The sequence below is a fragment of the Oncorhynchus masou genome, chromosome 12 (genome assembly GCF_036934945.1).
Source record: "Oncorhynchus masou masou isolate Uvic2021 chromosome 12, UVic_Omas_1.1, whole genome shotgun sequence".
Taxonomy (NCBI): Eukaryota; Metazoa; Chordata; class Actinopteri; order Salmoniformes; family Salmonidae; genus Oncorhynchus; species Oncorhynchus masou.
The window spans coordinates 13,088,070-13,113,747 of NC_088223.1; the positions used below are offsets into that span (position 1 = coordinate 13,088,070).

The 25,678-nt window shown below is 47.3% G+C and overlaps 1 protein-coding gene across 5 annotated transcripts in view; it reads left to right on the top strand.

Moving 5' to 3' along the window:
• Nucleotides 1-25,421, top strand: part of LOC135549576 (phosphoprotein associated with glycosphingolipid-enriched microdomains 1-like) — a 111,843-nt gene extending 86,422 nt beyond the window's left edge. For all 5 annotated transcript variants that reach the window (XM_064979662.1, XM_064979661.1, XM_064979663.1 and 2 more), the window contains 5 exons: nucleotides 3,121-3,223; nucleotides 3,963-4,150; nucleotides 4,278-4,778; nucleotides 19,684-19,743; nucleotides 20,400-25,421. In XM_064979662.1, the coding sequence (XP_064835734.1) occupies nucleotides 3,121-3,223; nucleotides 3,963-4,150; nucleotides 4,278-4,778; nucleotides 19,684-19,743; nucleotides 20,400-20,738 (1,191 nt within the window). In that variant the 3' untranslated portion in view covers nucleotides 20,739-25,421. The remainder of the gene's footprint in view (nucleotides 1-3,120; nucleotides 3,224-3,962; nucleotides 4,151-4,277; nucleotides 4,779-19,683; nucleotides 19,744-20,399) is intronic.
• The last annotated feature ends 257 nt before the right edge of the window (nucleotides 25,422-25,678 follow it).

A 25,678-nucleotide genomic window follows, 5' to 3' on the forward strand; every position in this document is an offset into this window, starting at 1 on the left:
ACAGCTCTCTTTAGAAAGAAACTGACATCGTCCTTACATTCTAATTACTTGCTGTCACAAACACAAACAGTCTTTGCTCAAACCTCCTGGGGACGTGGAAACCTTGTTTATCTCATACTTACAGTATCTGGAGAGTAACATTTACGCCATAGTGTCGGGCCTCGCCTGTGAAGTTATGGAGGAGCACTTCACTTTAACCACAGACTGGCAGGTTGAATTGGGTCTTTGTCTTCTCCTCAGCAGACTGACCCCTTGTGTCTCCAGTCTACAGGAATGACATCGGATTCAGTCATTATCAGACACAGCCACCAGGTGGTGGTGTAGATCTAATGATCTCTTTGTCCTGTGGTTTTTATGTCAGTGAGGTGCCTGAAAACAATGCAAAGACCTGCAGTGTGGCTCAATGCCCATTTGTCCCATCACAATGTGCCGATGTTCATAGGAATTGAGGTGTAATTGTGTAAAGGTATTATATTTGACCACAGCCTCTCAGAATGAGGAGTAGGATGCCACTGATCTAATGTACAGTACTAGTCAAAAGTGTGGACAGACATACTCGTTCAAGGGTTTTTCTTTATTTGTACTTTTCTATACATTGTAGAATAATAGTGAAGACATCAAAACTATGAAATAACACATATGGAATCATGTAGTAACCAAAAAAAGTATTAAATCAAAATATTTTTCATATTCTTCAAAGTAGCCACCCTTTGCACTGATGACAGCTTTGCAAACTCTTGGCATTCTCTCAACCAGCTTCATGAGGTAGTCACCTGGAATGCATTTCAATTAACAGGTGGGCCATGTTAAAAGTTAATATGTGGAATTTATTTTCTACTTAATGCGTTTGAGTTGTGTTGTGACAAGGTAGGGTTGGTATACAGAAGAGCACTATTTGGTAAAAGACCGAGTCCATATTATGACAAAAATAGCTCAAATAAGCAAAGAGAAATGACAGTCCATCAGTACTTTAAAACATGAAGGTCAGTCAATCTGGAACATTTCAAGTGCCGTCTCAAAAACCATCAAGCGCTATGATGAAACCTGCTCTCATGAGGACCACCATAGGAAAGGAGCACCCAGAGTTACCTCTGCTGCAGTAGGTGAACGGATGATCTCTGCATGTGTGGTTCCCAATGTGAAGCATGGAGGAGGAAGTGTGATGGTGTGGGGGTGCTTTGCTGGTGACACTGTCTGTAATTTATTTAGAATTCAAGGCACACTTAACCAGCATGACTACCACAGCATTTTGCAGAGATATGCCATTTCATCAGGTTTGCACTGTGGGACTATCATTTGTTTTTCAATAGGACAATGACTCAACACACCACCAAGCTGTGCAAGGGCTATTTGACCAAGAAAGAGAATGATGGAGTGATGCATCAGATTACCTGGCCTCCACAATCACCCGACCTCAACCCAATTGAGATGGTTTGGGATGAGTTGGATCGCAGAGTGTAGGAAAAGCAGCCAACAAGTGCTCAGCTTTTTTCGGAACTCCTTCAAGACTGTTGGAAAAACATTCCCGGTGAATCTGGTTGAGAGAATGCCACGAGTGTGCAAAGCTGTCATCAAGGCAAAGGGTGGCTACTTTGAAAAATCTCAAATATATTTTGATATGTTTAACACTTTTTTGGTTACTACATGATTCCATGTGTCTTATTTCATAGTTTTGATGTTTTCACTGTTATTCTACAATGTAGAAAATAGTACAAATAAAGAAATACCCTTGAATGAGTAGGTGTGTCCAAACTTTTGACTGGTACTATATATGTAATGTATATGACTCCACTTATCCACATTTACATTTACATTACATTTAAGTCATTTAGCAGACGCTCTTATCCAGAGCGACTTACAAATTGGTGAATTCACCTTCTGACATCCAGTGGAACAGCCACTTTACAATAGTGCATCTAAATCATTAAGGGGGGGGGTGGTGAGAAGGATTACTTATCCTATCCTAGGTATTCCTTGAAGAGGTGGGGTTTCAGGTGTCTCCGGAAGGTGGTGATTGACTCCGCTGTCCTGGCGTCGTGAGGGAGTTTGTTCCACCATTGGGGGGCCAGAGCAGCGAACAGTTTTGACTGGGCTGAGCGGGAACTGTACTTCCTCAATGGTAGGGAGGCGAGCAGGCCAGAGGTGGATGAACGCAGTGTCCTTGTTTGGGTGTAGGGCCTGATCAGAGCCTGGAGGTACTGCGGTGCCGTTCCCCTCACAGCTCCGTAGGCAAGCACCATGGTCTTGTAGCGGATGCGAGCTTCAACTGGAAGCCAGTGGAGAGAGCGGAGGAGCGGGGTGACGTGAGAGAACTTGGGAAGGTTGAACACCAGACGGGCTGCGGCATTCTGGATGAGTTGTAGGGGTTTAATGGCACAGGCAGGGAGCCCAGCCAACAGCGAGTTGCAGTAATCCAGACGGGAGATGACAAGTGCCTGGATTAGGACCTGCGCCGCTTCCTGTGTGAGGCAGGGTCGTACTCTGCGGATGTTGTAGAGCATGAACCTACAGGAACGGGCCACCGCCATGATGTTGGTTGAGAACGACAGGGTGTTGTCCAGGATCACGCCAAGGTTCTTAGCGCTCTGGGAGGAGGACACAATGGAGTTGTCAACCGTGATGGCGAGATCATGGAACGGGCAGTCCTTCCCCGGGAGGAAGAGCAGCTCCGTCTTGCCGAGGTTCAGCTTGAGGTGGTGATCCGTCATCCACACTGATATGTCTGCCAGACATGCAGAGATGCGATTCGCCACCTGGTCATCAGAAGGGGGAAAGGAGAAGATTAATTGTGTGTCGTCTGCATAGCAATGATAGGAGAGACCATGTGAGGTTATGACAGAGCCAAGTGACTTGGTGTATAGCGAGAATAGGAGAGGGCCTAGAACAGAGCCCTGGGGGACACCAGTGGTGAGAGCGCGTGGCGAGGAGACAGATTCTCGCCACGCCACCTGGTAGGAGCGACCTGTCATCCAAAGTGACTTATAGTACAGCGTGTGGATATATTTGTAGTATGTGTATTTACTGAACCACACAGGACCACACAGGGTAAAACTGATCCTAGGCCTGTGTTTATAATAAGCCACATATCCTCATCCTAACCCAGTCTTTGTCGTTCTATAGGTGTCTGAGAGAGAGACATTTACCGGTGGTCAGTCTGTGGACAGCCAAGGGATTGACCTATTGGTGAGCAGCTCACACAACGGCCCACTAACCAGTGATACAGGTAACACACACACACACACACACACACACACACACACACACACACACACACACACACACACACACACACACACACACACACACCCAACGACCGCTTCGGCATGTGTTGTTTATTGTTTGTTGCCATTTCATTCATGACTTTTTAAAATAGTGTAATATTCATTAGGCATACAGACCATCTACATTCATGACTTTTTAAAATAGTGTAATATTCATTAGGCATACAGACCATCTACATTCATGACTTTTTAAAATAGTGTAATATTCATTAGGCATACAGACCATCTACATTTAGCCTGTACTTTACTTACTGGGCTATTCCTTTTGATTTCCACACCTGAGGCAGTCTAACCCATGAGGCATTTCCACTTACGGTCTGGTAACAGATATGCGTTGTCGCCCGCTCGCCTGTTGGTCGCCATGCCAAATGTTAGGCCCGCTGGCATGACAACCAACGTTAAAGGAGTTAACCAAGGTACAAATTAGATCTGTGAACGAACAGACTAACTAGTCCAAATTGTCCACTGCAGCTTTCAAAGATGCAATGTTGTTGTTTAAGATTGAGGCTCCCCGTACTCAACCTCTCTCTCTCCCTGTTAACCCAGCATAACCACCCACACACATCATCTCTTTTCCCTTTGTCGTGTCCAATTCAATTAAATCCAACCCAACTCAACTCAACAAAATTCAATGAAATTCAATTGAACTCAACTCAAATGTATTCATCCATCGTCCCCAAGTGTTGACAGACACCCAGGACAGCAGTCCCCAGCCCTCTGAGGAGATGCTGTCCAGTCAGTCCGAGCTGCGGAGCTCCAAGTGTCCCCAGGACCGCGAGCTGCCCAGCATCCCACCCAACAGCACCCTGGAGGGGATGGGATCTTCCAGCGGACCCCTTCTCCCTCCCTCTGGAGATGGCACCTACGAGGTATTAGGGATTTGTTGTTGCTGATGGTATTGTGTATTTATTTTACTTGTGTTTGTACGGTTGTACTGTACGGACCCAGGAAGACTAGTCCTAATGTAGTGACGGCTGTCTTAATCAACTAAACTAGGTGGTGAAGGAGAGAGGTGGCCACTTGACGGCGTCCAGGGACGTGAGCGCTGAAGACTCCCTGTACGAGACGGTCAAGGAGCTGAAGGACCATCCAGGAAGCACGGCTGCAGGTCTCCTCAGCAGAGATGGTGCTACGTCTCCCCTCAGCCCTGATGACAATGACGTTTCCCACCACCACCACAACCACCTCCCACCTCCCAACAACCCTCCAGCCCTCCACAACGGCCACCTCAGCCCTGGCTCCCCAGAGCGGGGGCCCCTGTGCGCAGGAGTGGAGTACGCCTCGGTGGATCTGAACAAGAAGAGCCGTTGCAGTGCAGACCTGGAGGCCAGGCGCTCAGCCACCATCACTGCTGCTGTGAGCCCCACAGAGGAGCCCGAGGAGGAGGACAGACCACCGCCTGTACCTGACAAAGTGCTGGATGAGAACGACAACGAGCCTACCATGATGGACGCAGGAGCGGTGGTGGTACTGGGGGCCGCGCTGCAAAACGGAGAGGTGAGGATCGTGTTTATCTATGTTTGTGAAGGAGAAATACAGTACTTATACAGTAGAAAGACAGCTCAACTGATTCCTGACTGGATGTGTTGATTCAGCTGTGAGTTAGTTAGAGTAGAAAGTTAGAGTAGAAAGCAGAACAATGGGAAGAGCGTCTCTCCGTCTCTCTGTGTCTGATCGGCATTATGAGGTAGAGAGAAAGAGCAGGGAGAGAGAGAGGAAGAGAGAGACCGAAAGAAGAGGAAGAGATGGAGAGAGAGAGGAAGAGAGAGACCGAAGGAAGAGATGGAGAGAGAGAGGAAGAGATGGAGAGAGAGAGGAAGAGAGAGACCGAAGGAAGAGATGGAGATGGAGAGAGAGAGGAAGAGATGGAGAGAGAGAGGAAGAGAGAGACTGAAGGAAGAGATTGAGATGGAGAGAGAGAGGAAGAGAGAGAGAAAGAGATGGAGAGAGAGAGGAAGAGAGAGACCGAAGGAAGAGATGGAGATGGAGAGAGAGAGGAAGAGATGGAGATCGAGAGAGAGATAGTGAACAGTGACATAAAAATTAAGAGGAGGAGAAGAGGTTGAAGAGTTGTAGTACTGGAGTCCTCATATTGAGACCACATATTGAGACCACATATTGAGACCACATATTGAGACCTCATATTGAGACCACATATTGAGACCACATATTGAGACCACATATTGAGACCACATATTGAGACCACATATTGAGACCACATATTAAGACCTCATATTGAGACCACATATTGAGACCACATATTGAGTGTCTTGGTCTTGTCTTTTAGCAGGGAAGACTGGGGGAAGGGTTTGTGAGTCGCACGCTGTCTAAGGGAAGGGTTTGTGAGTCGCACGCTGTCTAAGGGGAGACTGGGGGAAGGGCTTGTGAGTCGCACACTGTCTAAGGGGAGACTGGGGGAAAGGTTTGTGAGTCGCACGCTGTCTAAGGTGAGACTGGGGTAAGGGTTTGTGAGTCGCACGCTGTCTAAGGGGAGACTGGGGGAAGGGTTTGTGAGTCACACGCTGTCTAAGGGGAGACTGGGGGAAGGGTTTGTGAGTCGCACGCTGTCTAAGGGGAGACTGGGGGAAGGGTTTGTGAGTCGCACACTGTCTAAGGGGAGACTGGGGGAAGGGTTTGTGAGTCGCACGCTGTCTAAGGGGAGACGGGGAAATTGTAACATGTTTAGTATTTTTATTTATTATTTAGTGATCATTAATAGACTGGCTCTCTATTTGCCCTCAACGTGTCTTTTGTCTCACCATTCTGAATGGTTAAATAATACATATGTTGTTCTGAAATGTTAAAGACATTCGCCAGTACTTTGGCTACTAGTACGTACCTTTTAGACCTTCTGTTTTTTGGTTGTGTAAATGTGTAGTTCTTACATGCATAATCTATGAGAAGAATTACTGTTTTACCTCAATTAGCTAGGAAATCCCTAGTTTGAAAGCGACTGTTTTCTGCAAACTGTGCAGCACCATTTTCCCTACATTTACCCCCTCGGAGTACCAGAGAAGATCTGTAACACAGAAACACCGTACATGTTGAGCTCTTATTATGGTGACAAAATTACAAACATGATCTTGAATTGGACTCTCATTGTTCTGGTCCCTGTCTTGACTTGGACTTGTCCCCTTTCGCCCGTGTCCTGGGCCAGCTCCAGACGTCCAACCAATCAGCTAATCATTAATAACAGTGTTAAAGCTCCAGACGTCCAACCAATCAGCTAATCATTAATAACAGTGTTGAAGCTCCAGCCGTCCAGCCAATCAGCTAATCATTAATAACAGTGTTGAAGCTCCAGACGTCCAACCAATCAGCTAATCATTAATAACAGTGTTGAAGCTCCAGACGTCCAGCCAATCAGCTAATCATTAATAACAGTGTTAAAGCTCCAGACGTCCAACCAATCAGCTAATCATTAATAACAGTGTTGAAGCTCCAGCCGTCCAGCCAATCAGCTAATCATTAATAACAGTGTTGAAGCTCCAGACGTCCAACCAATCAGCTAATCATTAATAACAGTGTTGAAGCTCCAGACGTCCAACCAATCAGCTAATCATTAATAACAGTGTTGAAGCTCCAGACGTCCAACCAATCAGCTAATCATTAATAACAGTGTTGAAGCTCCAGACGTCCAACCAATCAGCTAATCAGTAATAACAGTGTTGAAGCTCCAGACGTCCAGCCAATCAGCTAATCATTAATAACAGTGTTGAAGCTCCAGACGTCCAACCAATCAGCTAATCATTAATAACAGTGTTGAAGCTCCAGACGTCCAGCCAATCAGCTAATCATTAATAACAGTGTTGAAGCTCCAGACGTCCAACCAATCAGCTAATCATTAATAACAGTGTTGAAGCTCCAGACGTCCAACCAATCAGCTAATCATTAATAACAGTGTTGAAGCTCCAGACGTCCAGCCAATCAGCTAATCATTAATAACAGTGTTGAAGCTCCAGACGTCCAGCCAATCAGCTAATCATTAATAACAGTGTTGAAGCTCCAGACGTCCAGCCAATCAGCTAATCATTAATAACAGTGTTGAAGCTCCAGACGTCCAACCAATCAGCTAATCATTAATAACAGTGTTGAAGCTCCAGGCGTCCAACCAATCAGCTAATCATTAATAACAGTGTTGAAGCTCCAGACGTCCAGCCAATCAGCTAATCATTAATAACAGTGTTGAAGCTCCAGACGTCCAGCCAATCAGCTAATCATTAATAACAGTGTTGAAGCTCCAGACGTCCAACCAATCAGCTAATCATTAATAACAGTGTTGAAGCTCCAGACGTCCAGCCAATCAGCTAATCATTAATAACAGTGTTGAAGCTCCAGACGTCCAGCCAATCAGCTAATCATTAATAACAGTGTTGAAGCTCCAGACGTCCAACCAATCAGCTAATCATTAATAACAGTGTTGAAGCTCCAGACGTCCAACCAATCAGCTAATCATTAATAACAGTGTTGAAGCTCCAGACGTCCAGCCAATCAGCTAATCATTAATAACAGTGTTGAAGCTCCAGACGTCCAGCCAATCAGCTAATCATTAATAACAGTGTTGAAGCTCCAGACGTCCAGCCAATCAGCTAATCATTAATAACAGTGTTGAAGGTCCAGACGTCCAGCCAATCAGCTAATCATTAATAACAGTGTTGAAGCTCCAGACGTCCAACCAATCAGCTAATCATTAATAACAGTGTTGACGCTCCAGACGTCCAACCAATCAGCTAATCATTAATAACAGTGTTGAAGCTCCAGACGTCCAGCCAATCAGCTAATCATTAATAACAGTGTTGAAGCTCCAGACGTCCAACCAATCAGCTAATCATTAATAACAGTGTTGAAGCTCCAGACGTCCAGCCAATCAGCTAATCATTAATAACAGTGTTGAAGCTCCAGATGTCCAACCAATCAGCTAATCATTAATAACAGTGTTGAAGCTCCAGACGTCCAGCCAATCAGCTAATCATTAATAACAGTGTTGAAGCTCCAGACGTCCAACCAATCAGCTAATCATTAATAACAGTGTTGAAGCTCCAGACGTCCAGCCAATCAAGCTAATCATTAATAACAGTGTTGAAGCTCCAGACGTCCAGCCAATCAGCTAATCATTAATAACAGTGTTAAAGCTCCAGACGTCCAGCCAATCAGCTAATCATTAATAACAGTGTTGAAGCTCCAGACGTCCAACCAATCAGCTAATCATTAATAACAGTGTTGAAGCTCCAGACGTCCAGCCAATCAGCTAATCATTAATAACAGTGTTAAAGCTCCAGACGTCCAGCCAATCAGCTAATCATTAATAACAGTGTTGAAGCTCCAGACATCCAGCCAATCAGCTAATCATTAATAACAGTGTTGAAGCTCCAGACGTCCAGCCAATCAGTTAATCATTAATAACAGTGTTGAAGCTCCAGCCGTCCAGCCAATCAGCTAATCATTAATAACAGTGTTGAAGCTCCAGCCGTCCAGCCAATCAGCTAATCATTAATAACAGTGTTGAAGCTCCAGACGTCCAGCCAATCAGCTAATCATTAATAACAGTGTTGAAGCTACAGACGTCCAGCCAATCAGCTAATCATTAATAACAGTGTTGAAGCTCCAACCGTCCAGCCAATCAGCTAATCATTAATAACAGTGTTGAAGCTCCAGCCGTCCAGCCAATCAGCTAATCATTAACAACAGTGTTGAAGCTCCAGCCGTCCAGCCAATCAGCTAATCATTAATAACAGTGTTGAAGCTCCAGACATCCAGCCAATCAGCTAATCATTAATAACAGTGTTGAAGCTCCAGACGTCCAGCCAATCAGCTAATCATTAATAACAGTGTTGAAGCTCCAGACGTCCAGCCAATCAGTTAATCATTAATAACAGTGTTGAAGCTCCAGCCGTCCAGCCAATCAGCTAATCATTAACAACAGTGTTGAAGCTCCAGCCGTCCAGCCAATCAGCTAATCATTAATAACAGTGTTGAAGCTCCAGCCGTCCAGCCAATCAGCTAATCATTAATAACAGTGTTGACGCTCCAGCCGTCCAGCCAATCAGCTAATCATTAATAACAGTGTTGAAGCTCCAGACGTCCAGCCAATCAGATAATCATTAATAACAGTGTTGAAGCTCCAGACGTCCAGCCAATCAACTAATCATTAATAACAGTGTTGAAGCTCCAGACGTCCAGCCAATCAGCTAATCAGTGGTAAAAATGTTGAAGCTCCAACCGTCCAGCCAATCAGCTAATCATTAATAACAGTGTTGAAGATCCAGACGTCCAGCCAATCAGCTAATCATTAATAACAGTGTTGAAGCTCCAGCCGTCCAGCCAATCAGCTAATCATTAATAACAGTGTTGAAGCTCCAGCCATCCAGCCAATCAGCTAATCATTAATAACAGTGTTGAAGCTCCAGACATCCAGCCAATCAGCTAATCAGTGGTAGAAATGTTGAAGCTCCAGACATCCAGCCAATCAGCTAATCATTAATAACAGTGTTGAAGCTCCAGACATCCAGCCAATCAGCTAATCAGTGGTAAAAATGTTGAAGCTCCAACCGTCCAGCCAATCAGCTAATCATTAATAACAGTGTTGAAACTCCAACCGTCCAGCCAATTAGCTAATCAGTAGTAAAAATGTTGACGCTCCAGCCAATCAGCTAATCAGTAGTAAAAATGTTGACGCTCCAGCCAATCAGCTAATCAGTAGTAAAAATGTTGCGTTGGACAGCAGGTGACGCCTCACCCAGTTTGATCCTCTGATGAAATATTGAACCAACCACGGGGCTGTGCTGGACTGGGCTTCCTACACTCCCAAAGCCTGTTCCGCGCTGGACCGGGCTACCTACACTCCCAAAGCCTGTTCCGTGCTGGACTGGGCTACCTACACTCCCAAAGCCTGTTCCGTGCTGGACTGGGCTACCTACACTCCCAAAGCCTGTTCCGTGCTGGACTGGGCTACCTACACTCCCAAAGCCTGTTCCGTGCTGGACTGGGCTACTGACTCCCAAAGCCTGTTCCGTGCTGGACTGGGCTACCTACACTCCCAAAGCCTGTTCCGTGCTGGACTGGGCTACTGACTCCCAAAGCCTGTTCCGTGCTGGACTGGGCTACTGACTCCCAAAGCCTGTTCCGTGCTGGACTGGGCTACCTACACTCCCAAAGCCTGTTCCGTGCTGGACTGGGCTACCTACACTCCCAAAGCCTGTTCCGTGCTGGACTGGGCTACCTACACTCCCAAAGCCTGTTCCGTGCTGGACTGGGCTTCCTACACTCCCAAAGCCTGTTCCGTGCTGGACTGGGCTACCTACACTCCCAAAGCCTGTTCCGTGCTGGACTGGGCTACCTACACTCCCAAAGTCTGTTCCGTGCTGGACTGGGCTACCTACACTCCCAAAGCCTGTTCCGTGCTGGACTGGGCTACCTACACTCCCAAAGCCTGTTCCGTGCTGGACTGGGCTACCTACACTCCCAAAGCCTGTTCCGTGCTGGACTGGGCTACCTACACTCCCAAAGCCTGTTCCGTGCTGGACTGGGCTACCTACACTCCCAAAGCCTGTTCCGTGCTGGACTGGGCTACTGACTCCCAAAGCCTGTTCCGTGCTGGACTGGGCTACTGACTCCCAAAGCCTGTTCCGTGCTGGACTGGGCTACCTACACTCCCAAAGCCTGTTCCGTGCTGGACTGGGCTACTGACTCCCAAAGCCTGTTCCGTGCTGGACTGGGCTACCTACACTCCCAAAGCCTGTTCCGTGCTGGACTGGGCTACCTACACTCCCAAAGCCTGTTCCGTGCTGGACTAGGCTACTGACTCCCAAAGCCTGTTCCGTGCTGGACTGGGCTACCTACACTCCCAAAGCCTGTTCCGTGCTGGACTGGGCTACCTACACTCCCAAAGCCTGTTCCGTGCTGGACTGGGCTACCTACACTCCCAAAGCCTGTTCCGTGCTGGACTGGGCTACCTACACTCCCAAAGCCTGTTCCGTGCTGGACTGTGCTACCTACACTCCCAAAGCCTGTTCCGTGCTGGACTGGGCTACCTACACTCCCAAAGCCTGTTCCGTGCTGGACTGGGCTACCTACACTCCCAAAGCCTGTTCCGTGCTGGACTGGGCTACCTACACTCCCAAAGCCTGTTCCGTGCTGGACTGGGCTACCTACACTCCCAAAGCCTGTTCCGTGCTGGACTGGGCTACCTACACTCCCAAAGCCTGTTCCGTGCTGGACTGGGCTACCTACACTCCCAAAGCCTGTTCCGTGCTGGACTGGGCTACTGACTCCCAAAGCCTGTTCCGTGCTGGACTGGGCTACCTACACTCCCAAAGCCTGTTCCGTGCTGGACTGGGCTACCTACACTCCCAAAGCCTGTTCCGTGCTGGACTGGGCTACCTACACTCCCAAAGCCTGTTCCGTGCTGGACTGGGCTACCTACACTCCCAAAGCCTGTTCCGTGCTGGACTGGGCTACCTACACTCCCAAAGCCTGTTCCGTGCTGGACTGGGCTACCTACACTCCCAAAGCCTGTTCCGTGCTGGACTGGGCTACCTACACTCCCAAAGCCTGTTCCATGCTGGACTGGGCTACCTACACTCCCAAAGCCTGTTCCGTGCTGGACTGGGCTACCTACACTCCCAAAGCCTGTTCCGTGCTGGACTGGGCTACCTACACTCCCAAAGCCTGTTCTGTGCTGGACTGGGCTACCTACACTCCCAAAGCCTGTTCCGTGCTGGACTGGGCTACCTACACTCCCAAAGCCTGTTCCGTGCTGGACTGGGCTACTGACTCCCAAAGCCTGTTCCGTGCTGGACTGGGCTACCTACACTCCCAAAGCCTGTTCCGTGCTGGACTGGGCTACCTACACTCCCAAAGCCTGTTCCGTGCTGGACTGGGCTACCTACACTCCCAAAGCCTGTTCCGTGCTGGACTGGGCTACCTACACTCCCAAAGCCTGTTCCGTGCTGGACTGGGCTACCTACACTCCCAAAGCCTGTTCCGTGCTGGACTGGGCTACCTACACTCCCAAAGCCTGTTCCGTGCTGGACTGGGCTACCTACACTCCCAAAGCCTGTTCCGTGCTGGACTGGGCTACCTACACCTCCCAAAGCCTGTTCCGTGCTGGACTGGGCTACCTACACTCCCAAAGCCTGTTCCGTGCTGGACTGGGCTACCTACACTCCCAAAGCCTGTTCCGTGCTGGACTGGGCTACCTACACTCCCAAAGCCTGTTCCGTGCTGGACTGGGCTACCTACACTCCCAAAGCCTGTTCCGTGCTGGACTGGGCTACCTACACTCCCAAAGCCTGTTCCGTGCTCCAGTGTCAGAATCTGGAGTTAGCATTAATTCTGTTCTTCACCTCTACCCCCACTTTGCCTTTTACACGTATGACACACGTATGATCTGAATCACTTGGATACACACTTGCAGACACCCTGAAGCTGATTTAAGGTTTAACTCGTAACGTTCTTTATCCTCTGTTACGGTGCGTCGGTGTGACTGGGGTTGGCTGGTGATTTGTCTTGTCAAACCGACAGGGTAATGCGTGTGGTAATGCATGCAAAGCAGTGTGGAGAGGAGAGGAGGAGGGGATGAGAAGGGAGAGGAGATGAGGAGAGGATGAGTGGAGGAGGGGATGAGAAGGGAGAGGAGATGAGGAGGGGATGAGAAGGGAGAGGAGATGAGGAGAGGATGAGAAGGGAGAGGAGAGGAGGAGAGGATGAGTGGAGGAGGGGATGAGAAGGGAGAGGAGATGAGGAGAGGATGAGGAGGGAGATGAGATGAGGAGAGGATGAGAAGGGAGAGGAGATGAGGAGAGGATGAGTGGAGGAGGGGATGAGAAGGGAGAGGAGATGAGGAGAGGATGAGGAGGGAGATGAGATGAGGAGAGGATGAGAAGGGAGAGGAGAGGAAGAGGGGATGAGAAGGGAGAGGAGATGAGGAGAGGATGAGGAGGGAGATGAGATGAGGAGAGGATGAGAAGGGAGATGAGATGAGGAGAGGATGAGAAGGGAGAGGAGAGGAAGAGGGGATGAGAAGGGAGAGGAGAGGAAGAGGGGATGAGAAGGAAGATGAGATGAGGAGAGGATGAGAAGGGAGAGGAGAGGAAGAGGGGATGAGAAGGGAGAGGAGAGGAAGATGGGATGAGAAGGGAGATGAGATGAGGAGAGGATGAGAAGGGAGAGGAGAGGAAGAGGGGATGAGAAGGAAGATGAGATGAGGAGAGGATGAGAAGGGAGAGGAGAGGAAGAGGGGATGAGAAGGGAGAGGAGAGGAAGAGGGGATGAGAAGGGAGAGGAGATGAGGAGAGGATGAGAAGGAAGATGAGATGAGGAGAGGATGAGAAGGGAGATGAGATGAGGAGAGGATGAGAAGGGAGAGGAGAGGAAGAGGGGATGAGAAGGGAGAGGAGAGGAAGAGGGGATGAGAAGGAAGATGAGATGAGGAGAGGATGAGAAGGGAGAGGAGAGGAAGAGGGGATGAGAAGGGAGAGGAGAGGAAGAGGGGATGAGAAGGGAGAGGAGAGGAAGAGGGGATGAGAAGGAAGATGAGATGAGGAGAGGATGAGTGGAGGAGGGGATGAGAAGGGAGATGAGATGAGGAGAGGATGAGAAGGGAGAGGAGAGGAGGAGGGGATGAGAAGGGAGATGAGATGAGGAGAGGATGAGTGGAGGAGGGGATGAGAAGGAAGATGAGATGAGGAGAGGATGAGTGGAGGAGGGGATGAGAAGGGAGATGAGGATAGGATGAGAAGTGAGAGGAGAGGAGAAGGGGATGAGAAGGGAGATGAGATGAGGAGAGGATGAGAAGGGAGAGGAGAGGAAGAGGTTGTGAGAAGGGAGATGAGATGAGGAGAGGATGAGAAGGGAGAGGAGAGGAGGAGGGGATGAGAAGGGAGATGAGATGAGGAGAGGATGAGAAGGGAGATGAGGAGAGGATGAGAAGGGAGATGAGGAGAGGATGAGAAGGGAGATGAGATGAGGAGAGGATGAGAAGGGAGATGAAATGAGGAGAGCATGAGAAGGGAGATGAGAGGATGAGAAGGGAGATGAGATGAGGAGAGGATGAGAAGGGAGATGAGATGAGGGGAGGATGAGAAGGGAGATGAGATGAGGAGAGGATGAGAAGGGAGATGAGAGGATGAGAAGGGAGATGAGATGAGGAGAGGATGAGAAGGGAGAGGAGAGGAGGAGGGGATGAGAAGGGAGAGGAGAGGAGGAGGGGATGAGAAGGGAGAGGGGGATGAGAAGGGAGATGAGATGAGGAGAGGATGAGGAGGGAGATGAGATGAGGAGAGGATGAGATGAGGAGAGGATGAGAAGGGAGAGGAGAGGAGAGGAGATGGGAAAAGCCTGGTGAGATCCAGCTGCCCACCGTCAGTCTGACAGACCTGGCAGATATGAAGGATGCCGCTCGGTGTGTGTGTGTGTGTGTGTGTGTGTGTGTGTGTGTGTGTGTGTGTGTGTGTGTGTGTGTGTGTGTGTGTGTGTGTGTGTGTGTGTGTGTGTGCGTGTGTGTGTTTAAGTCTGCTGGGTTCTCCCTCAGTTAGACCCTCAGCAAACACACACACACACACACACACACACACACACATGATTTTGCTTTGTTCAACACTCTGCAATCTGCTCTTCCGCTCTGTAACACAGCTATTGAGCCATAATAACCCGAAATGACTCTGTTCTGTTGTCTGGAATCATTTGACTTTGCGTCTCCCGTGGCCTTAGAAGCTTTTGATTTACACAGTGGAAATGTAAGTGACCTTGCCAGTCACAAGGGGCCATTCCCTTAGATAAACTGCTATTCAGCATGTCAACAGGAGAGTTGTCTGTCAGCAAAGGGATAGAGGTTGATTATTTTTTAGATCAAATTTTATTTGTCACATACACACGGTTAGCAGATGTTAATGCGAGTGTAGCGAAATGCTTGTGCTTCTCGTTCTGACAATGCAGTAATAACCAACGAGTAATCTAGCTAACAATTCCAAAACGAATACCTTATAGACACAAGTGTAAGGGGATAAAGAATGTGTACATAAAGATATATGAATGAGTGATGGTACAGAGCGGCATAGGCAAGATACAGTAGATGGTATTGAGTACAGTATATACAGTGCCTTGCGAAAGTATTCGGCCCCCTTAAACTCTGCGACCTTTTGCCACATTTCAGGCTTCAAACATAAATATATAAAACTGTATTTTTTTGTGAAGAATCAACAACAAGTGGGACACAATCATGAAGTGGAACGACATTTATTGGATATTTCAAACTTTTTTAACAAATCAAAAACTGAAAAATTGGGCGTGCAAAATTATTCAGCCCCTTTACTTTCATTGCAGCAAACTCTCTCCAGAAGTTCAGTGAGGATCTCTGAATGATCCAATGTTGACCTAAATGACTAATGATGAAAAATACAATCCACCTGTGTGTAATCAAGTCTCCGTATAAATGCACCTGCACTGTGATAGTCTCAGAGGTCCGTTAAAAGCGCAGAGAGCATCATGAAGAACAAGGAACACACCAGGCAGTTCCGAGATACTGTTGTGAAGAAGTTTAAAGCCGGATTTGGATACAAAAAGATTTCCCAGCTTTAAACATCCCAAGGAGCACTGTGCAAGCGATAATATTGAAATGGAAGGAGTATCAGACCACTGCAAATCTACCAAGACCTGGCCGTCCCTCTAAACTTTCAGCTCATACAAGGAGAAGACTGATCAGAGATGCAGCCAAGATGCCCATGATCACTCTGGATGAACTGCAGAGATCTACAGCTGAGGTGGGAGACTCTGTCCATCGGACAACAATCAGTCATATATTGCACAAATCTGGCCTTTATGGAAGAGTGGCAAGAAGAAAGCCATTTCTTAAAGATATCCATAAAAAGTGTTGTTTAAAGTTTGCTACAAGCCACCTGGGAGACACACCAAACATGTGGAAGAAGGTGCTCTGGTCAGATGAAACCAAAATTGAACTTTTTGGCAACAATGCAAAACGTTATGTTTGGCGTAAAAGCAACACAGCTCATCACCCTGAACACACCATACCCACTGTCAAACATGGTGGTGGCAGCATCATGGTTTGGGCCTGCTTTTCTTCAGCAGGGACAGGGAAGATGGTTAAAATTGATGGGAAGATGGATGGAGCCAAATACAGGACCATTCTGGAAGAAAAAGACCTGAGACTGGGACGGAGATTTGTCTTCCAACAAGACAATGATCCAAAACATAAAGCAAAATCTACAATGGAATGGTTCAAAAATAAACATTTCCAGGTGTTAGAATGGCCAAGTCAAAGTCCAGACCTGAATACAATCGAGAATCTGTGGAAAGAACTGAAAACTGCTGTTCACAAATGCTCTCCATCCAACCTCACTGAGCTCGAGCTGTTTTGCAAGGAGGAATGGGGAAAAATTTCAGTCTCTCGATGTGCAAAACTGATAGAGACATACCCCAAGCGACTTACAGCTGTAATCGCAGCAAAAGGTGGCGCTACAAAGTATTAACTTAAGGGCGCTGAATAATTTTGCACGCGCAATTTTTCAGTTTTTGATTTGTTAAAAAAGTTTGAAATATCCAATAAATGTCGTTCCACTTCATGATTGTGTCCCACTTGTTGTTGATTCTTCACAAAAAAATACAGTTTGATATCTTTAAGTTTGAAGCCTGAAATGTGGCAAAAGGTTGCAAAGTTCAAGGGGGCCGAATACTTTCGCAAGGCACTGTACATATGAGATGAGTATGTAAACAAAGTGACATAGTTAAAGTGGCTAGTGATACATGTATTACATAAAGATGCAGTAGATGATATAGAATACAGTATATACGTATACATATGAGATGAATAATTTAGGGTATGTAAACATTATATTAGGTAGCATTGTTTAAAGTGGTTAGTGATATATTTTACATAATTTCCCATCAATTCCCATTATTAAAGTGGCTGTAGTTGAGTCAGTGTGTTGGCAGCAGCCACTCAATGTTAGTGGTGGCTGTTTAACAGTCTGATGGCCTTGAGATAGAAGCTGTTTTTCAGTCTCTCGGTCCCAGCTTTGATGCACCTGTACTGACCTCGCCTTCTGGATGATAGCGGGGTGAACAGGCAGTGGCTCGGGTGGTTGTTGTCCTTGATGATCTTTATGGCCTTCCTGTGACATCGGGTGGTGTAGGTGTCCTGGAGGGCAGGTAGTTTGCCCCCGGTGATGCGTTGTGCAGACCTCACTACCCTCTGGAGAGCCTTACGGTTGTGGGCGGAGCAGTTGCCGTACCAGGCGGTGATACAGATGCTCTCGATTGTACATCTGTAGAAGTTTGTGAGGGCTTTTGGTGACAAGCTGAATTTCTTCAGCCTCCTGAGGTTGAAGAGGCGCTGCTGCGCCTTCTTCACGATGCTGTCTGTGTGGGTTGACCAATTCAGTTTGTCTGTGACGTGTACGCCGAGGAACTTAAAACTTACTGCCCTCTCCACTACTGTTCCATCGATGTGGATGGGGGGGGGTGTTCCCTCTGCTGTTTCCTGAAGTCCACAATCATTTCCTTAGTTTTGTTGACGTTGAGTGTGAGGTTATTTTCATGACACCACACTCCGAGGGCCCTCACCTCCTCCCTGTAGACCGTCTCGTCGTTGTTGGTAATCAAGCCTACCACTGTTGTGTCGTCCGCAAACTTGATGATTGAGTTGGAGGCGTGCGTAGCCACACAGTCGTGGGTGAACAGGGAGTACAGGAGAGGGCTCAGAACGCACCCTTGGGGGGCCCCAGTGTTGAGGATCAGCGGGGTGGAGATGTTGTTGCCTACCCTCACCACCTGGGGGCGGCCCGTCAGGAAGTCCAGTACCCAGTTGCACAGGGCGGGGTCGAGACCCAGGGTCTCGAGCTTGATGACGAGCTTGGAGGGCACTATGGTGTTGAATGCCGAGCTGTAGTCGATGAACAGCATTCTCACATAGGTATTCCTCTTGTCCAGGTGGGTTAGGGCAGTGTGCAGTGTGGTTGAGATTGCATCGTCCGTGGACCTATTTGGCCGGTAAGCAAATTGGAGTGGGTCTAGGGTGTCAGGTAGGGTGGAGGTGATATGGTCCTTGACTAGTCTCTCAAAGCACTTCATGATGACGGAAGTGAGTGCTACAGGGCGGTAGTCGTTTAGCTCAGTTACCTTAGCTTTCTTGGGAACAGGAACATAGCGGGGTGAACAGGCAGTGGCTTGGGTGGTTGTTGTCCTTGATGAACTTTTCGGCCTTCCTGTGACATCGGGTGCTGTAAGTGTCATGAAGGGCCGGTAGTTTGCCCCCCGGTGATGTGTTGTGCAGACTGCACCACCCTCTGGAGAGCCCTGCGGTTGAGGGCGGTGCAGTTGCCGTACCAGGCGGTGATACAGCCCGACAGGATGCTTTCAATTGTGCATCTGTAAAAGTTTGTCAGGGTTTTGGGTGACAAGCCAAATTTCTTCAGCCTCCTGAGGTTGAAGAGGCGCTGTTGCGCCTTCTTCACCACACTGTCTGTGGTGAAGTGACTTGACAAAGAACAACTCTGGTCCCTAGTTTTCAGCTATAGTATGGTCAGGAAAATGACCTGACTGCCATATCTAGGAACCATATCTTCTGGTCAAGTGGTGTAATCAGGAACAATTCCTGGTTGTAGTCGGGAACAATTCCTGGTTGTAGTCAGGAACAACTCTTGGTTGTAGTCATGAAACTACTTACAGTACTTAACTGTACTGGCACTTTAATTTGTAAAGCCACGCGGACAAAGACTTTAGGGACACTGAATTAGAATAGACTAACATTACACGAGACACATGGAGGCTTGTTGATGACAGGGGCAAGAGCTTATCTTCATGATTCCACACCGCTGCGCTCCAAGGCAATCAAATTAATTGATTAGCTAATTACGCCACAAACAAAAGCAAATCTGTTGAGTTTTGACAATGTGCATCCATAGAGGAATCGTATCGATTCAGTGTTCTCTGAGGTAGAAACAAAGTCCCCACCAACCCCTGTGTAAAGATTTACGTCTTATATGTCCTCATACAGTATCTCCTTGACCAAGTGAAAGATGGACTTTAAAACAGGCTCCATCCTCACAGCACCGCCAACCTCTATGAGACGTGAAGTAGCAGCTAGCCAGTCACCATCTCTGATATTGACGGTGTCTTTAGACACCACAGAGAGGTGTTCTTTATGTCAGTCAGCGATGCGTTGTTGATGAATGACTCTCTCCACTGGTCATAAGGGACAGGGTATAGCAGCTATACACAATAACGCTGCTAAATGATTGTCTAAATAATGTACACCTTAATCTACACCTGCTCAACTCAAATGTGTTAAGTACTGTATGCACAACCACAACACAGCACATTGTTTTTATGTTGAGTTTTAATGAGCTGTAAAGTATGAATGTGAGTTTTTGTTTTCTTCTCTCTACAGTTAGACTTTCCGCTGTCTACCTCACCGGGGCGAGACAACCCTGTGGTGTCAGAGAGCGAGGTAAGATGGTGGCTCTCCGCTAAACTCCCTATCCTGTTCTCATTCCCCTATTGATGCTTATGAAGTATATGGGTCACTTGTAACAGAGATGTCAGGCTCACTGTGACCTCACCTGGTTATTAGATATGTCAGGCTCACTGTGACCTCACCTGGTTATTAGAGATGTCAGGCTCACTGTGACCTCACCTGGTTATTAGATATGTCAGGCTCACTGTGACCTCACCTGGTTATTAGAGATGTCAGGCTCACTGTGACCTCACCTGGTTATTAGATATGTCAGCCTCACTGACCTCACCTGGTTATTAGATATGTCAGCCTCACTGTGACCTCACCTGGTTATTAGAGATGTCAGCCTCACTGTGACCTCACCTGGTTATTAGATATGTCAGCCTCACTGTGACCTCACCTGGTTATTAGAGATGTCAGCCTCACTGTGACCTCACCTGGTTATTAGAGATGTCAGCCTCACTGTGATCTCACCTGGTTATTAGATATGTCAGGCTCACTTTGACCTCACCTGGTTATTAGAGATGTCAGCCTCACTGTGACCTCACCTGGTTATTAGATATGTCAGCCTCACTGTGATGTCATCTAAATGAAACAAAGGCCTTTGATGTTCACGCTGACTGCACCCCCCCCCCTCTCTCTCTCTCCAGCTGTCAGACATGTACTCCACGGTGGGGAAGCCAGGTCTAGATGTGGAGGAGAAGGAGAGTGACTACAGCAGCATTGCTGATATCAAGGGTCTGGTCCCCGAGTATTCCTCCAGTGATCTCTACGCTACCGTCAGGGACATCTACCCCCAGCCCAGAGAGGGGGAGTCAGACCCCCAGGGACCCCCCACAGAGAGCATCGAGCCTGGCTACGAGATCATCCACATCCCTAAGACTGGCAGTGGAGAGGAATTGGGACTGGGGAACCAGGTTCAGGAGCCAGACTATGAGAGTGTAGATGAGCTGGCCCTGGGGTTGAACAGGGAGAGCTCCCGTCTCTGACTGCCTATGGACCCTAAAGCCTGAGTCTCTGGGGCCTCACCCTCCACCCCAGCCATTAACCTCACTCCTAGCCTCACCCTCAACCCCAGCCATTAGCCTAACTCCTAGTCTCACCCTCAAACATTATCCTAACTCCTAACCTCACCCTCAACACCAGCCATTACCCAAACTCCTAGTCTCACCCTCAACCCCAGCCATTAACCTCACTCCTAGCCTCACCCTCAACCCCAGCCATTAACCTCACTCCTAGCCTCACCCTCAAACATTATCCTAACTCCTAACCTCACCCTCAACACCAGCCATTACCCAAACTCCTAGTCTCACCCTCAACCCCAGCCATTAACCTAACTCCTAGCCTCACCCTCAACACCAGCCATTAGTCTAACTCCTAGCCTCACCCTCAACCCCAGCCATTAACCTAACTCCTAGCCTCACCCTCAACCCCAGCCATTAACCTCACTCCTAGCCTCACCCTCAACCCCAGCCATTAACCTCACTCCTAGCCTCACCCACAGCCCCAGCCATTAACCTCACTCCTAGCCTCACCCTCAACCATTATCCTAACTCCTAACCTCACCCACAACCCCAGCCATTAGCCTAACACCTAGTCTCACCCTCAACCCCAGCCATTATCCTAACTCCTAACCTCACCCTCAACACCAGCCATTACCCAAACTCCTAGTCTCACCCTCAACCCCAGCCATTAACCTCACTCCTAGCCTCACCCTCAACCCCAGCCATTAACCTCACTCCTAGCCTCACCCTCAACCATTATCCTAACTCCTAACCTCACCCACAACCCCTGCCATTAGCCTAAATCCTAGTCTCACCCACAGCCCCAGCCATTAACCTCACTCCTAGCCTCACCCTCAACCATTATCCTAACTCCTAACCTCACCCACAACCCCAGCCATTAGCCTAACACCTAGTCTCACCCTCAACCCCAGCCATTATCCTAACTCCTAACCTCACCCTCAACCCCAGCCATTAGCCTAACTCCTAGTCTCACCCTCAACCTCAACCCCAGCCAATAGCCTAACTCCTAGCCTCACCCTCAACCCCAGCCATTATCCTAACTCCTAACCTCACCCTCAACCCCAGCCATTAGCCTAACTCCTAGCCTCACCCACAACCACAGCCATTGGCCTAACTCCTAGTCTCACCCTCAACCCCAGCCATTATCCTAACTCCTAACCTCACCCTCAACCCCAGCCATTAGCCTAACTCCTAGCCTCACCCACAACCACAGCCATTGGCCTAACTCCTAGTCTCAACCTCAACCCCAGCCAATAGCCTAACTCCTAGTCTCACCCTCAACCCCAGCCATTATCCTAACTCCTAGCCTCACCCACAACCACAGCCATTGGCCTAACTCCTAGTCTCAACCTCAACCCCAGCCATTAGCCTAACTCCTAGCCTCACCCACAACCACAGCCATTGGCCTAACTCCTAGTCTCAACCTCAACCCCAGCCATTAGCCTAACTCCTAGCCTCACCCTCAACCCCAGCCATTATCCTAACTCCTAACCTCACCCTCAACCCCAGCCATTAGCCTAACTCCTAGCCTCACCCACAACCCCAGCCATTATCCTAACTCCTAACCTCACCCTCAACCCCAGCCATTAGCCTAACTCCTAGCCTCACCCTCAACCCCAGCCATTAGCCTAACTCCTAGCCTCACCCTCAACACCAGCCATTAGCCTAACTCCTAGCCTCACCCTCAACACCAGCCATTAGCCTAACTCCTAGCCTCACCCTCAACACCAGCCATTAGCCTAACTCCTAGTCTCACCCACAACCACAGCCATTAGCCTAACTCCTAGTCTCACCCTCAACCCCAGCCATTAGCCTAACTCCTAGTCTCACCCTCAACCCCAGCCATTAGCCTAACTCCTAGCCTCACCCTCAACCAAACTCCTAGCCTCACCCTCAACCCCAGCCAGTAGCCTAACTCCTAGCCTCACCCACACCCACAGCCATTAGCCTAACTCCTAGTCTCACCCTCAACCCCAGCCATTAGCCTAGCTCCTAGCCTCACCCTCAACCCCAGCCAGTAGCCTAACTCCTAGCCTCACCCACAACCAGCAGCCCTGATGTGAGGGACACCACCACATGGTTCTGAACTACAACCTTCAACCCTACCATCTATCACCAATTCAGGGTTTCCACTCACTGCCCCCTCAGTGCAGTTTGGGTGCTCCCACCGCCCAAGGTTATCTGATTGAACTATAATCTTAACTAGCCCTCGTCCATTCATGGTGCCCTTAAATTACTGAACTATGAAATCACCGTCCATTGTCAAGTTGTTGGCCTCCGCCCTCTTTGCTATCATCGACTGCTGTCAATGTGATTATCCATCACCATCATCCCTTTATCAGACTACAGAGTGATCCATTCCTAGGCATTTATAACCAGTCATTACAAACTGAGTTAATGTTATGAGGCTGGTGACAAGCTGACTGGCCAGTTCCATTTGTCAGTGCCTTTTGATTGAAAACCACTTAGCCTTTTGTGCCATAATGTCGTTCTATAAAAGTATGAGTTTAAAGGTTTCCCCACAATGTAGTTTTTACATCATCCCTTCTTCCTTCCTATGTGCCCCGTTTCATTCAGAACTTCATGAGAGATATGAGAGATATGAGAGATATGATAGATCTGAGAGATATGATAGATATGAGAGATATGATAGATATGATAGATATGACAGATATCAGAGATATGGGCGATATAAGAGACATGAGAGATGTGATAGATATGGTAGATATGAGAGATATGAGAGATATGTGAGATATGTGAGATATGTGTACTTACATACTATTGAAACAATAAGTAGCAGCAAGTCAGGCATCTAGCAGAAAGTTTAGACATCTAAACTCGAAATAGAACGGCTTGTTTTAGTTTCTAAAGCATTTTAAAAACATTTCACATGTCAACCGTTTGATCAAATTCCTATTTATTTCAAGATGATGGATCATTGTGTGATTTAAAGGATATCAGGAAGGTTGTTTGTTTATGAGGGAAACTTTAAGAGCTTTTGTTCTGTACATGGGATAAAGAGAAGAAGAAGTAGGTTGCCGTGGTAATAAAGTAGTAGTCAAGGTACTCATAAATGATTGTGACTTTAAAAAAAGGACTTATTCGTTCAAAAACAAGACAAACAATGGTGAGACCATATCTATCAATGTTGTGATTTCTTCTTAAAATCTTGTGAGAATTGTTCAACTCAGTTGTTTTTCTTTTTTATATTTCTTCACAGGATTCAAAATGTATTTAAAACACTTGTATTCTCTCAATGTGACAATATGCTACAGCAAAACTGTGTGCGTTAATGCATCTGATTTGATGAAGGTCTATATTATGTGTTTGAATGGAGTGTTTATGTTTCTGCTTACCCTAATGTACGGTCTGTATTAATATGTTAGAAAATGATTCTAAAGCACAAAGTGTCAAAAACGTTATGGTACAGCTTGTGTTCAGAGCTTATAGCAGCTTCATCCTAAATACACTGAGTGGACAAAACATTAGGAACACCTTCCTACTATTGAGTTGTCCCCCATTTTGCCCTCAGAACAGCCTCGATTCATTGGGGCACGGACTCTACAAGGTGGGTGGTGGACCATTCTTGATACACACAGGAAACTGTTGAGTGTGAAAAACCCAGCAGCGTTGCAGTTCTTGACACACTCAAACCGGTGCGCCTGGCACCTACTACCAAACCCCATTCAAAGGCACTTACATTTTTTGTCTTGCACATTCACCCTCATAATAGCACACGCACACAATCCATGTCTCAATTGTCTCGAGGCTTAAACATCCTTCTTTAACCTGTCTCCTCCCCTTCATCTACACTGATTGAAGTGGATTTAACAAGTGACGTCAATAAGGGACCATAGCTTTCACCTGGTCAGTCTGTCATGGAAAGAGCAGGTGTTCCTAATGTTTTGTTCCCTCAGTATATTTACCCCTTCATGGGCACAATTTGAATATTTGAACTAGCACTATTACAGCAGCATGTGCCGACATGCCAACCGAGGCCTGTATATAGTTACAGAACTATTTTATCCATTTATTACACAGTTATTGTATGAATTTGCGAATGGTAAAGTATATTTTGTGGTATGTATGACTGTGATGTGGACTGGTTTATAGTGGCTATGAAACCACCTACAGTGCAGTAAACCCACGGTGTCATTTGAAGGGTATTCAATAGGAAAAGTGCGCCCCTCACTCGGACTGTGACCCAACTATTGTTGATAAGATACCGTTTATGATTGAATGGTGGCTCACACATGTTTTGGGTTCTGTATTCTGTTTAATTACCAGGACACCGACGCATCGGTTATTTTGTTCTTTCATCTTATTAATATGGTACATTGTGGTGTTTTAAAGCTTTTTAAAACATGAAGGTTGAAGCTGCTACTTTTTCTTTTTTCTTTTTTTAAGAACAGAAAATGAATTAATGTCTGAATGAATATTGTTGTGTGGTGTTTATTTTCAGACTAAGCGAGTAAATTCTGACTGTGAATAACTAGCTATTGCATTGATGATATCTACGTTCGACAGGAAAACACTGATATTAGCCAATTTTCCATCCCATTTCTCTGTTATCTCAATATTGGACATTATTGTTGTACGCTGAGTGAGTGAGTGCATATTTCATTAAACATGTTCGAGTTTGTATAAGATTGTTGACGACAAATCCAGCACCCAGGTTGACTGATATTAGATTCATGAATGATATCCAATAAGAAGAGAAAGGACTGACCCCTTTAAATTAGCCACAATTGATAAATGTGCATTAAAGATGATATACATTTCAGTAAGAGAGAAAAGCAGGTGCCTTCCCAACACACTACATTTACACACATTTTATAGAGTAATTCTCTTTGTGATTAACTTGAATGAAATAACATGATACATGGTCTTCCGTCCAGATTCCA